This window comes from Pelophylax lessonae (genome assembly GCF_965119305.1).
Source record: "Pelophylax lessonae genome assembly, chromosome: 1".
Classification (NCBI taxonomy): Eukaryota; Metazoa; Chordata; class Amphibia; order Anura; family Ranidae; genus Pelophylax; species Pelophylax lessonae.
The window spans coordinates 342,114,949-342,128,500 of record NC_138768.1 but is presented as its reverse complement, the minus strand read 5'-3'; the positions used below and the strand labels follow the sequence as shown (position 1 = coordinate 342,128,500).

The following is a 13,552-nucleotide window of genomic DNA, read 5'->3' as shown; positions in this document are numbered from 1 at the left end:
ACTCCCGCGCATGCGCATGGGGCTCTGAATATAGGCTTACCTATAGGTACAAGTTGCAGAGGAGGGTTTACTTCTTCGTTAATGCCTCACGTGTGGGACGATCAATATTTAGGCTTGTGGGGGACAGACGCATGTGTTTGCCTTTCTGCGCAGGTAGGGGGGGGTTCACTTTGAAAAAATATATATATATATTTTTTTTTTTACACTGTTGCTTTAAATATTTTTTTAGTCACTTTTATTGCTGTCGCAAGCATCGACATATCCTTGTGAGAGGCATAGGACAGGTGCTCTTTTTGAAGGGATATGACGTCAATAAGACCCCAAATCTCTGATCTGTACATATACGCATTCAAAACACCAAGATCTGTGTTTTTGCATACTTTTTTTTTTTTTCTTTTGCAAACTTGCGCCAATGACATCCGGGTAAACCGGAAGTGATGTCAGGTCATCGCTTCAGGCTACGATAGCGAAGACCCAATCAAATTAGCCGCTCGTATTTGCTATTACAAGAGAGCCGACTGGCTCTAAAAACTGTACTGGGGTGAAGCCCGCAGCTGCAGGCATCTTCTCAGGTAAAATCTCTTTAAGACCAATGATGTACCACGTGGGCAAATTTAGTGCAGGACACTTCCTTCCCTAGTCCTTCATCAGCCCTGCTGCTGCCTGTGATCTGCCTCTTTTGTCAAGAGAATCTTGATCGAATTCTTTTGAGGGAATACTTTGACAAAAGTGCACTGACTGCAAGAAGTCTGGGATGAGCACATTTTATTTGGCATGGAGTAAAAATCATTTGTATTCTTCTACCTTCCCTCACACCCTACCTCACACCCTTCATCCAAGACAGCACTCTTCTTTGTGGGTTTTTGTCATTTCCTTATGATCTATATGTAGCACTACTCCCTGGGGAGCTGCTGGTGATGAGTTCCCCTGGGTTATCCATAGCAACAGTACAATAGTTTAGCGCTTTGCTCAGTCAGGAAACAGTCTAGGGGTTGGGTTTTTTGTTGTTTTATTGAAAACTTGTATAGGAGAAGGGAATGAGTAGGATACTGCAACCTGAATAAACTATGCACAATTTGCTGCAACGTTTAACTGCACTAGAATGCGGCAAGACCGCTGCTTTAACTTGACTATAGCGATGAAGTAGTCATAAATGAACCGCTTTAGATAAGCTGTACTGCACTGCAGAACACACTTCAGGGTCCTTCCTGGCACCCCCTTTTGTTCTATTCTTCAGGGTTTTTTACATGGCACCCCCTTTACTGTCATACTCTGTGTGAGCTAGCTCCTTGATCACCTGACTTCACTAGAGTGGTGCCCCTTCCTGGGCCAGACCCTTTGGCAGGTCCCTCAGTACTAACGGACACTTTTTTCCAAAAGACTCTGCCAGCAGCTCCACCGTCAGTTACACCCGATCCTCTGCAGCTCAGCTCCACACCTGGTTCATTAGGCCGACCGCCTAAGACCACCTTCCTCACACACTGCAGGAGGAGAGACACCCGTCCACCTCCTCCTGGGACTCTGTTTACCGCCAAAGACGCCCTGTCACATGTCCCCTCAGTATTTATGGCCAATCACAGGATGCATTGCAGAATGCCCTTTTTACTGGGACTGCCATAATACATGTCACTGGCTAGGTTTCCTCCACTGTCCAACAATCTCCCTCATTGGATGCAGTGGGGACTCTCCCTCAGACCCAGTGAATCACACCTGGAAACGTGACAGGCAACCTAATAGATCAGGCTCCCTTGATGAGCAGCAGGAGCAATAAATGCTTTACCTAGCACCTACCTAGCTAGGAGGGTGCTACATATAGATTCAGGGTATCGAAAAGGAGAAAAATTTAATCCTTCTGAAAGTTTCCCACTAACATTTTCCTTGATCTTTTTCAAAGATCACTAAAGAATTCAGAAAAAAATAAAGAAAATATTCTCTTTGGCAGATTTCAGTAGTAGGTCATAATTAAATCTTAAAGTGGTCTCATAAGATGAACTGTAGCATTTTGTCAACATGGTCAAATTGGCCTCCCCCCCCCCCCCCCCCCCCACAGTCCAACACCACTGTTCAGAAAGAGGTGAGTAACTAGTGGTGACAGCTTTGCCCCTCTCCAGTGCTTATGATGTGTCCCTGTACTGAAAACCAGCTAGCACATCCCTGACTCATATCTTCTTCTGCACATGCTAAATAGGAGTATGACCGAGACCGTCAACACAGATTCCAACACAAGGCAACATCTAGTACACATAAGAGGAGGGGATGCCTAGTTCTGTGCTGTAAATTCTCCCATAGGAACGTCCACAAATTGGACTTAAAGCAGAGTTCCACCCTCCAAAACGACTTTGACCCATCCGCTTCCTTTATTTAACCTGAAAAACGATTGGATAATCATGATTTTTTTTTTTTTTTGTTTTGGTTTTGAATAAAATTTACTTACCTTACTTCCTCTTCCTGTCACTTCCTGCTTGCATTGACTCCTGGAAGCTGAACGTCATCGCTGCCAGGAATCAATGCACCTGCACCGGCCCTGCTCGTCAGTTCCGTGGCAGGCGATTCATGCCCAGAAGCTGTGCAGGGATGACGCGCCTGCCCCGGAACTGACGAGCAGGGCCGGCGCAGGGCATTCTGGGACTGAAGAGGACACCGAAGAGGACGCCCTGGCTTCAGCTGCCCACACCTAAGATGGCAGCGCTGGACAAGACATTTTCAAGGTAAGTATTTTTATGTAAGTGCACCCTGGGGCAGTTCAGAGGCTATCCATTCTGAAATGCACTAGCCCTGACTGTCACGGGGGTATTTTTATTGAAAAAACGTTTGAGGGTGGAACTCCACTTTAAGCCTGAGGTGAAGCTACGGCCAGCACTGACAGAAATTAAAATTACATATTATTTCCAAGCCACAGCATAGGACTCAACAGGGCTGAGTGCTACATACACTTTGTCCCCTGGGGGATTTAACGCAGATTTTCAAGTTCTGTCGATATCACTTAAGGTTACCAAGTAGGACAGCAATAACTGCAACCATCGACAAGTGGTAAATGCTAAAAAAAACATTCACAGAAGTGTAGGATATCCTTTAATAGGATTTGATCTGTAGGGATTAAACAAACTGTCCTCCAACCTGGAATGATCTTGGTAAAAGACATTGGTAAAAACTGGAATGACCTGCTCCCCCCCCCACCCTTTTTTAACCCTAAAAACCACTAGCGCGCATTGGTTCCAGGCTGGCATTCCCACTGGCAAGGTTGCCTAGAATGTGGTGGCTTTCTACTATGCTACTAGCCTGCTAAAGTGTTTGCCACACTACTTTGAAATCATCAGCTGGGTGCCTAAGGTGCTGTTGTTGAGCAATGAGTGTTATGCTATCTGCTAATTCCAATACTGTATGTTTAGATTTAAAGTTAACAAAGTATCTGTCCCCAATGCTTTACTTAACACTGTAGTATAATGGCCATTTAGAGCTTGGCTGATGGGAGATTCCTGTGCTCTAAATGGGTCAATAATATGCATTTGCTTATGTATAAGACACACTAGGCATATAGTCATATATAGAATAGTGTTTAAAAAATCCAATCTGTATGTGGCATATATGTGCAGAATGAGATCTTCAATTATAAGAACCGTTTTCTTGGTTTATATTTCCTTTTTGTAAAAAGAAAATATGGGTAAGAGATTAAAGGGCAAACGTTAGTTGGTTTGAACATTTAATCTTTAGATAAATAATGAACAAGGTAATTTAAAGCAGTATTAAACCTAAAAGCAAACATTGATTATATTGCAGCTTAGCTATTCTTAGATGTGATTGCTGCATTTGTTTTCTTTTCTTTTTAGGTTTTTTTTTCTTCTATTTCCGTCTGGTGATCCAGCCAGTAAGTCTATTGTTTTTCAAAAGAACAAGCTCTCTTGCTTTTCAAAAGAACAAGCTCTCTTGCAGATGTATCATTTACAGGGATAAAATAAACACTAACAGGGTTGCTTACAATGACCAGCTTTTATTTATGTAAAGCCTTTATATCAAAAGAAAAAAAAAACGGTTTGCTGTAAGGCTCTATTCACACCAGAGCGTATAGTTTTCGGGCACTTTTTTCAGGTGTTTTAAGGCTGGTATTGACATCTGTCCAAAAATGCTTGTAATCTGCCAAAAAAGAAGCTCATGTACTTTTTTGAGCTTCAGGCATTTTGCTTCAGGTGACAAAATGCTCATATGTGAACAGGGGCTATTGAAATGAATGGGATTTTGCTTGCTGGGAGTTTTGAGACTTCAGAGATGAGCGTTTTATGACCTAAAAATTGCTCAGGTGTGAACATGGCCTTACAGTGTATAAAGTATTAGCTGGAGTTAAGCTTCTATTTGTTAGTGCATTTAAATTTGCTAGTCCATCCAACACTCCCCTTCCCCCAGAATATTAATGCTACTGTCCAAAGACGCCCCCTGTCCTCCTTCATCCAGTGTGAGGGTACTGTAATACAAGCAGTGTTACTGGCCATTTCACCTGGTTAAAACAAAGGGGAAAAAGCCCAAAGAAAGTTAACGAATGCACTCACTTCAGCTAATGATTGGTAAGCTACACTATATTACATTCTGGTTTTGGGCTTAATACTGCTTTTAGGTGGTGGACACAACAGTATCCACAAGGGTAAAACAATGGGAAATGTATAGAAATCAAGAAAGTAGAATAATCTCAGGGAAAAGATATGAAAAAGTTGCTAGGGAGGCAAACAAGTGGGGAAGAACTCACAGAGGGGGCAGGAAGAAAGAAGAAAAAAAAGGGATGGGGGGGGTGATAGGAGAGATGGGTATAGTGCTCAGGGCCATTTGACGTTCATAAAAAATTCATAGTGGTGCCATATGAGTCAAGAACTTTACGGTCTATAATGAGTCAACCCATATATTAGCTAATATTATTATTTTTTAATTTTTTTATCTTTAGTTGGAAAATTACGTTTTAAAAGGGAAACTACAGAAATCTGAAGAGGAACTTTTTCAGAAACTTTCTGTCACACAACAGGTAAGATCTTCTGCTGCCGTCTGTATACTGTCGATTGAGAGATACAGTTAAGTACACATGTATTTGGCTACAGGCACAATTTTTTTTTTTGTTTGTTTTTTTCAGGTATGTATTTGCCAAAACCTATTCAAGCTATAGTTGTATAATAGATATTGGCTAAAAGTGCACACTCAGGTTTATTTGAGGGTATGTACTTCTAAATCAGAGGAAGGGTTTAGGAATTACAGCTCTTAAGATTAGCCATCCCCTTTTTCAAAGGACCAAAAGTAATTGGACAATTGAATCAAAAGCTGTTTCATGGCCAGGTGTGGACTACTCCTTCGATATTTCTTCATCAATTAGGCAGGTAAACGATCTGGAGTTGATTAGAAGTGTGGTATTTGCATTTGGAATCTGTTGCCATGAAACAGGCCATTGTAAGGCTTCAAAAACAAAACCAATCCATCAGAGAAATAGCAGCACTATTAGGAGTGGCCAAACCAACAGTTTGGTACATTCTGAGGAAAGAAGAACGCACTGGTGAACTCAGCAACATAAAAAGGCCTGGATGTCAACGGAAGACAACAGTGGTGGATGATCGCAGACTCCTCTCTATGGTAAAGAAAAACCCATTCACAACATCGCGGCAAGTGTGAGACACTCACCAGGAGGTGGGCGTTTCATTGCCAGTCTACAATCAAGAGCAGACTTCACAAGAGCAAATACAGAGGGTTCACCACAAGGTGCAAACCATTCATAAGCCTGAAGAATAGAAAAGCCAGATTAGACTTTGCAGAAAAACATCTAAAAAAAAAAAAAAAGCCAGAGCAGTTCTGGAAAAGTATTCTTTGGATGGATGAAACTAAGATTAATCTATACCAGAATGACAGGAAGAAAAAAGTGTGGAGAAGGCTTGGAACAGCTTTTGATCCAAAGCACACAACTTCATCTGTAAAACATGGTGGAAGCAGTAAGATGGTATGGGGATACTCCAAAAAGAAAATTGCGATGCTGAGCACCCTGCTTCTGCGCTCAGAACCAGGTTCCGAGGCTGCCTCAATTCTGGAACTCACACTTGGCATCCACTATGGCTAAGCTTTGCTGCCCTCTACGACCTGGGTGGTCGACAAAACACTGCAAATAAAAACAAAGAAAAGGGCGCACCAGCCTAGCGCATTATCCTCAGTGGGCTTTTATTGGAAAAATAAAAAGGAACTACTCACAAACATGCGATTAAAATCCAGCATCTCAATTCCATAGAACAACGTCCTTATTATAAGTCCATGTCTCTTGGAGACGAAGGGCTAACGCGTTTCGAGGCCGTGCCTCTTCCTCAGAGCTTGAGGGCCATGACTAAATCCTTGGTTTAAATAGAGTGGAAAAGCCCACCACATAACCTTCCAGAATGTGGGAGGAGATACCACCCTGCTGGGCGTGGCTACACAACCAATTGAACAACCATAACATAGACTTATATTGTTACTAAGCATGACATCTCAATATGCATTGGTGCTGTGCTAGCTGGTCACTTCTGGGAGTGCACAGGGCGCGTGCTCTCGGCGCAGCACTATTGATTGCAGTTGGCGTAAATATGCGTCCTCTTGGCGCCCAGGCGCAGAGAGGCCACATATTTGCGTACGGCCGGCACCAAGGGGTTAAATTGGACACTATGAAACAAATGGATGGTTTAGGGCTTGTTCACACTGGCGAGTTGTGCTGATCTCACAGCCATTGCTGCATGCTGGGAGATTAGATGCTGATGCACTGATTGTTTACTCTTGGTCACAGAACTTTACAGAAATATCATGAGCAAGATTTAATTACAGTTAAAATTAACACTGATATGAGGTGGTTCACATTCCAACGCACTGTGCTGAAAAAAAATTACTGCATACTTTTTTCCAGCACAAAGCCGCACTGTGATGTGAACTGACACTATTGGAAATTAGGCATTTTACCTTGTTTATGTGTTGGGGCTGCATGGGGAAATAGCTGCCAGCGTAGCCCTAGTACATTTGATGTGAATAAGCCTTTAATAAAAACAAAAAATTCCAAGTGCTAAAACAGAAGAGAAAGGTAAAACCAGTATTTTTATATGTGAGGTAGATGAAAGATCTTTTAGAATTAGGACCTTACACTTACGGATTCTCACACTCATTTGTGCAGGAATCTTTGCTGTTCTTGATAACTAAGCCCTGGGCTAATTTTAAGTTGTAAAAGCTTTTATTTTGCATTTCAGAATGTTTTAATTTCGTGCGGTTTGCAATACAGTTCATGTTCCTAATTAAATGCCTTTTTGTTTTATTTTATTTTTTCTTTTTTGCTTTGTGATCCTGTCTATACAAAATTGGGCTTTTATATTGCCTTACATCTGTAGTAACTTTCTTAACAGGCCCTGGCAGAGAAATGCAAGGAACTGGATAAGCTCAGGAATGAATGGACTTCACAGACCTCTTTATTAACAAGCAGGCATACACAGGAAATTACAGCAGAAAGAGAAAAGGTGGTGCAGGTTGGATTACATTTTGACATTCTAAAAACAAATTGACATTTATTCTTTGGTTTTGCAATCTACACCCACACATTGCCATGCTGTCTCTAGCAGCTTTTTGTAGTGTGGAAGTCACTGGAATTTCACTAATGGGCATCACACATTGTGCTTTGTTATAAAGCCTTAACTTCATAATAACACTGTTTGTAATCATATTAAAAAAAAAAAAAAATATTGTTCTTTATTGTAATTCTTACAATAGAATATTACAGTTGGATATCATCCATTTTTTCCTAGCTTCAAACTGAATACCAGCTTCAGCATGACCAGCAAAAGAAAGAGCTGGAATCCTCTAACAACCGAACAATACAACATTTGGAAGGAAGGGTGTGTGAATTGGAAGCCAATAATAAAGATTTGACAGAGAAGAAGTACAAATCTGAATCATGCATACGTGAACTTAAGGGGAAGCTTTCTGCAATGGAAGAGGTAAACCAACTTCTGTAAGAATTTTGTATGTTTGGGTTGCTAATGAATTACCGGATAGCTCTAATGTTAAACTCAGTTTCTGAAAGACGTGCAGTAAATTAGGCATAACAATTTTTATTTATATAGGTTTGAATGGTACACATGGCTTGCATTGTTGTGCATAATGTCATAATGCTTTAATCTGGTAAAAATAGAAGAAATAAAATCAAGCAAAACAAAATCAGTGGCTAACCTTGGGATTCATGGCAACTACCATCTTCCCCACCCATTAAGTTATGTCTTCTGCAATGTTACCAGCTTTTGTAGATGTATTTCCTGTGCTCTAAATGTAAATTTCCATTCCCAGCTGTGTTCTGTGAACTACAACACTTATGGTGATAACGCTGCTCCTCGATGGATACAGCACGGGGAGGGAGCGCTGTCACCCAAGGATAAAGTGTGTAACTGGTAGGCTCACCAGGCAAAAATAAAAGTCTAAAAAAAAATCAAACAAATATGACTCAAGTGGGGTACACACTATAAGAAAATCGGGCAAATGATCGTCCAATTTGCCTCATTGTTTCACAGCAAATCGGAACCAATGAACGAAAATTCGTACGAAAATTCTCGTAAGACAAAGGCTTTTTTTCTGTTTCTGATCATGCGCAGTTTTTCTGATTTTTCGTGTACAAAAATCGTACGAAAACGGTACACATTAAGCGAAAAATCGTTAGTTTTTTTTCCAGTACGAGAAAAATTTGGGGGTTTGTCCCTTTAAGAATGTTTGCAAGAAAATTCTGAATCGGCTGTAGAAAGTTGTATACACACTATATGAAAATCGTACGAAAATGCTTTGGACGAAAATGTTCACCCGATTTTCTTAGTGTATACGAGCCTAAGGCCCCTTTCACACAGGTGGACCGTTCAGATCCGCCTATCTTTTGTTTTTGTTTTTTTGGCGGATCTGAACGGATGCCCCATGTATCTCTATGGGGCATCGGATGTCAGCGGAGACTTGTCCGCTGACATCCGATCCGTCAAATCTGGACGGATTGAAACCCTATTTTCCATCCGTCCAGCGGATCGGATCAGATGAGATGAGAAGGTAAAGGCGGTCCGTTCCCGTCCAATTCCCCCATAGAGAACAGCGGGATCTGATAGCTGTGTCTCCGCACACAGCGCACTCCGCGCACAGCACAGACACACAGCTGCCATCCGCCTGCTCAGCGGGGGATCGGCGGATCAATCCTCCGCTGAGAAAAACTGAGTCCGCCGCCGGACTCCACAGTGTGAAAGGGGCCTTAAGGATCGATAAGCTGCAATATGGAACATTTTTGTTTTTAGGTTTAGCTATGGTTTAAATGAACATTTGACTATTGAAATTTTCTTATGAATCAGTCTTTTATTGCATGGTGCATTTTTCTTCTCTCATCAATGGGCTGATCATAGAACATCACTACTAATATCAGCCAGAAGGAAAAAAAACCTGTGCAATGATCTGTGTAAAGTTTTACATACGGAATACTGCAAGCATTGATTACTTAAGATCAGATTACATTCAGCCAGTCAGTGCATTTTTTTGTTGAAAATACATGTTTGGAATGAATCTTTGTGTGCAAGCAGACACAGTGGCTTTTACAGTCTTAGGCAGGATTCACATATATGCGAATTAGATGCAGGTTTCCCCACGTTTAATTTGCATGACCAAAGAGTGTGACCAGTTCTTAATGGAGCTGGTTCACGCAGCCTCGGGGCATCCGCGCTCTGCATTGAAGAAGGATCCTGTGCATTGGTCCAATTCGTGCAAATTCAGGCAAAACTTCGGACCTGATTCACACCTGAATCAGTAAATGGGGAAGCACTGGAGCTCATGCTGTGAGCCGCGGCTGCAGCACATGTGAATGGAGCCTGAATCTGGAGCAGCTGTGCATGCCAACCAATTAGTATCTATCTTTAATTTTAAAAGTTAGCCAGTTCTGGACCGGAAGGATTTGCCCCCTTAATGACCAAGCCATTTTTTGCGATTCAGTACTGCGTTACTGTAACGGACAATTGCGCGGTCGTGCGACGCTGTACCTAAATAAAATTGACGTCCTTTTTTCCCACAAATAGAGCTTTATTTTAGTGGTATTTGATCACCTCTGCAATTTTTTTTTTTTTTTTTTTTTTGCGCTATAAACAAAAAGAGCGACATTCTGCTATATAACATTCCCCCAAAAAAGACAATTAAAAATCAAATTTTTTTAACATTTTAGGCCAATTTGTTTTCTGCTACATATTTTTGGGAAAAAAATAGCAATAAGCGTATTTTGATTGGTTTGCGCAAAAGTTAACGCGTCTAACTACGGGAAAGATTTATCATTTTTATTTCTTTTTTTTAACTAGTAATGGCGGCAATCTGTGATTTTTAGTGGGATTGTGGCAGACAGATCGGACCCCTAACTGCCATTTTTGACACTTTTGGGGGGGACCAGTGACATTACTACAGCAATCAGTGCTAAAAATGTGCACTGTTACTGTAATAATGACACTGGCAGGGAAGGGATTAACACAGTGGGTGATCAAGGGGTTAAATATGAGCCTAGGGGAGTGTTTCTAACTGTATAGGGGTTGGGCTTTTGAAATGATCAGAGACCTGTGATCCTACATAGAAGGATCACAGGCGCTCTGTGAACATTCCAGAGAGAGAATTGGAGAGAAGAACGGTCAGCTGTGTTTGCAGTAGCTGACCGTCCTTCTCTCTCAGCGGGGAACGATTGTGGGTGTCCAGAGTCCCCACTGCCGAACAGGAGCCTCTAGCTGCAGGCACGCGACCGACTTATAGCTACGTTGGTTCGCACAGGAGGGGCTGCCTGCCGTGGTATATCTATGGCGGGCGGTCCGGAAGAGGTTAAGGCTCGTCACTATAGGAAAATCAGGCAAACATTTTAGTCCGAGAAACTATTTGTATGATTTTCTCATGGTGTGTACATAACTTTCAACAGCCAATTCCAACCTTCCGATTCCGACCTTCTGAATAAAAACTTCCGAAGGGTCAAACTCCAAAGTTTTTTTCTCGTACGGTAACCAAACAACTGATTTTCGTTTCAGTGTGTCCTATTTTCGCTCGATTCTCGTACGAGAAAGATCAGAAATGAAAGACTGCACATGATCAGAAACAATAAACCACAAAAAAAAGCCTTTGTCGTACAAGAATTTTTGTACACGATTTCCTTCCTCTGTTCCCACTTACTGTGAAAAAAACAAAGAAAATCAGAACAATTGTTCACCTGATTTTCTTAGTGTGTACCTCACTTTAACAGAACAAGCTGAAGATAGTAGAAGCTGATCAGTTGCCATCCACAGCTGCTCCAGATTCTGTCTGCTCCAGTGTTGATAAATTTCCCCGATTATTTCTGGGTAAATAGATTGTAAAATGTTGTTTCAGGAAAATTACAGAGCTAAACAAGAAGCTTCTTCCCTACGTCGGGAAAATGCAACTTTGGACTCTGAGTGCCACGAGAAAGAGAAACTTCTAAACCAGTACAAAATGCGGACAGCTGTTCTAGAACAGGAAGTCAAGGATAAAGAGCAAGTAGTGTTACGAAGTACAGATGCTTGTGAAAGCGCACAGGAGCACAAGGTATGTGTCATATTGGCTGCAATGCATTTTCAGGTGTGTTTTACATGCATTCACGCTCATTCCTAATGAAAATGAAAGCAAGGTTTTTTTATTTAATGCACTGTACCTGCAAAACACATGAATGTGAATGCACCCAAATAGTGCGTGTGTGTTTGTGTGGATTTTTTTTTTTTTTTTAATATCTGCATTCAAAACTCTGTGTAGTAAGTTTGAACCAAAACACATTTAGATTTTGCTCATTTATTTGTGGGGAAGTTTGACATAAAATCATACAACCACACCGATCCTGGTGAAAGCCAAGATGTGGATGGAAGAAGATTTCTTAGTTACTACATGAAGATTCCCATATCATTTGAGGGAGAATATTCTAAAGCACACCCCATATAAATTATCTTGAAAGAAAATATTGAACTATAATGCTTTTTTTTTTTGTACATCAGAAAATGTGCAGTGTAAACAGAGATTTCAAACTTGAAATTACAATGCCTAATGCAGGCAATGCTTGTTTTATTTCTTGCCATTTGCACACTGAAGGCAGAATTTATCATCAGGTAAATGACTAATTTCATACTCCATCTTTCTTGCATCTGCTGCGATGAATCATGTTTATGTGATTTAGTTTTTTTTTTTTCCCTTTTTAGAAAAAACTTGAAGAATCTTTGGAACAAAAACAGCTGCAAATTGGCAAGCTTGAAACTACAGTGAAATCCCTCTCTGAAGAACTTCTAAAAGTAAACTTTTCATTCTTGGTATATCCCATTATTGATACTTAAAGTGTCTTGACTTCATGGCCTTATTGTTCAATTGCAATTTTTATCCTAGGCTAATGAAATCATTAAAAAATTGCAAACTGATCTAAAGAAATTGGTAGAAAAGATGAAACTGAAAAATGCTGTTACTATGAAGCAAGAGAAGCTTCTGGGAGAAAAGGAACAGCTTCTACAGAACGAGAGGCAGGAGCTAACAAACGTGAAACATGCCTTAAAGATGAAGGAAGAGGAGGTAATATTAAGGGCAACAATATTTTCAAAATTTACTACAGCTTTGGTGCATTTAGAAGATATCTTAATTGTATAGTACAGGGCGCAAGCAGAAAGTATTCATTCACCCCACTGGGTGATTTAAACACTAGCAAAGCTTTTAGGGAGCATGCTCGCTGGTCACCTCCTATAATACTGTAATCCACTCTTTGAGTCCTGTATGAGCAAATCAAGTGCCTGTATGAGCAAATCAAGCCGCTAAGGTGGCGCTTACACTTTAATGAATCCCTGCCTGAAAAAAAAAGATATCTGGATGATGCCTGTAGCTGCAGGCATCATTCAGATATCTCCACTCAAAAGTCCATGACGTCCCCCGGGGGGGGGGGGGGGAGTGGTTTAAATAAAGGTGTGCTACCCTTCACTGACAGTTCTAAATGTTTTTGGAGTTTATTCAGTTTTTTTAACTATTTTCCCACTTTAGGAAAAATAAACTTGCTACCCAAAAATAAATTATTATACATCTCACCCTTGAGTTGCCTTTTTATGAGTATGAAAGGATAGATGAATAAATCAATGTTACCATTCTAGGTTTGGCTTTATCCTTTTCTGTACTACTATTTATTGACGTATAATAAGCATCTGAATATCAACTGTTGGGACACCTAATACGCACGTATGTTCTTGGTCAGTGGCTAATTTTTTCTTTTTTTTTTTAAATTTTTTTCTTAATCTGTAGTAAAAAAATATGCTTGGTTTTAAGATGTGTATGTCACTTTAAGTATGTGTGCTATTGCGGTAATATTTTCACTTTTTATTTAGAACAGATCTCTCTACTTGTTGCAGGTATCATACACTGAAGCTGCACTGTTGCTTGTCCGCCCTTCCTCTCCCCTTGCCCATTTAATGAACGCTTTGGTTACTATGTACCTATTCACTGAAAACAAAGCATTCTGTCACTGTGAATGGGCAAGGGAAGAAAGTGGTGGAGAAACAATACAGTGTGGCTT

At 40.8% G+C, this 13,552-nt stretch overlaps 1 protein-coding gene across 1 annotated transcript in view; it reads left to right on the top strand.

Annotated features, from left to right (window-relative positions):
• The window catches only part of LOC309556156 (spindle assembly abnormal protein 6 homolog), a gene marked incomplete at its 3' end in the record, with an annotated part of 221,299 nt that overhangs the window by 114,619 nt on the left and 93,128 nt on the right, over positions 1–13,552 (top strand). The window contains exons 6-11 of the mRNA XM_082258516.1: positions 4,928–5,005; positions 7,377–7,496; positions 7,773–7,964; positions 11,371–11,565; positions 12,207–12,296; positions 12,388–12,567. Of these exons, the coding sequence (XP_082114642.1) occupies positions 4,928–5,005; positions 7,377–7,496; positions 7,773–7,964; positions 11,371–11,565; positions 12,207–12,296; positions 12,388–12,567 (855 nt within the window). The remainder of the gene's footprint in view (positions 1–4,927; positions 5,006–7,376; positions 7,497–7,772; positions 7,965–11,370; positions 11,566–12,206; positions 12,297–12,387; positions 12,568–13,552) is intronic.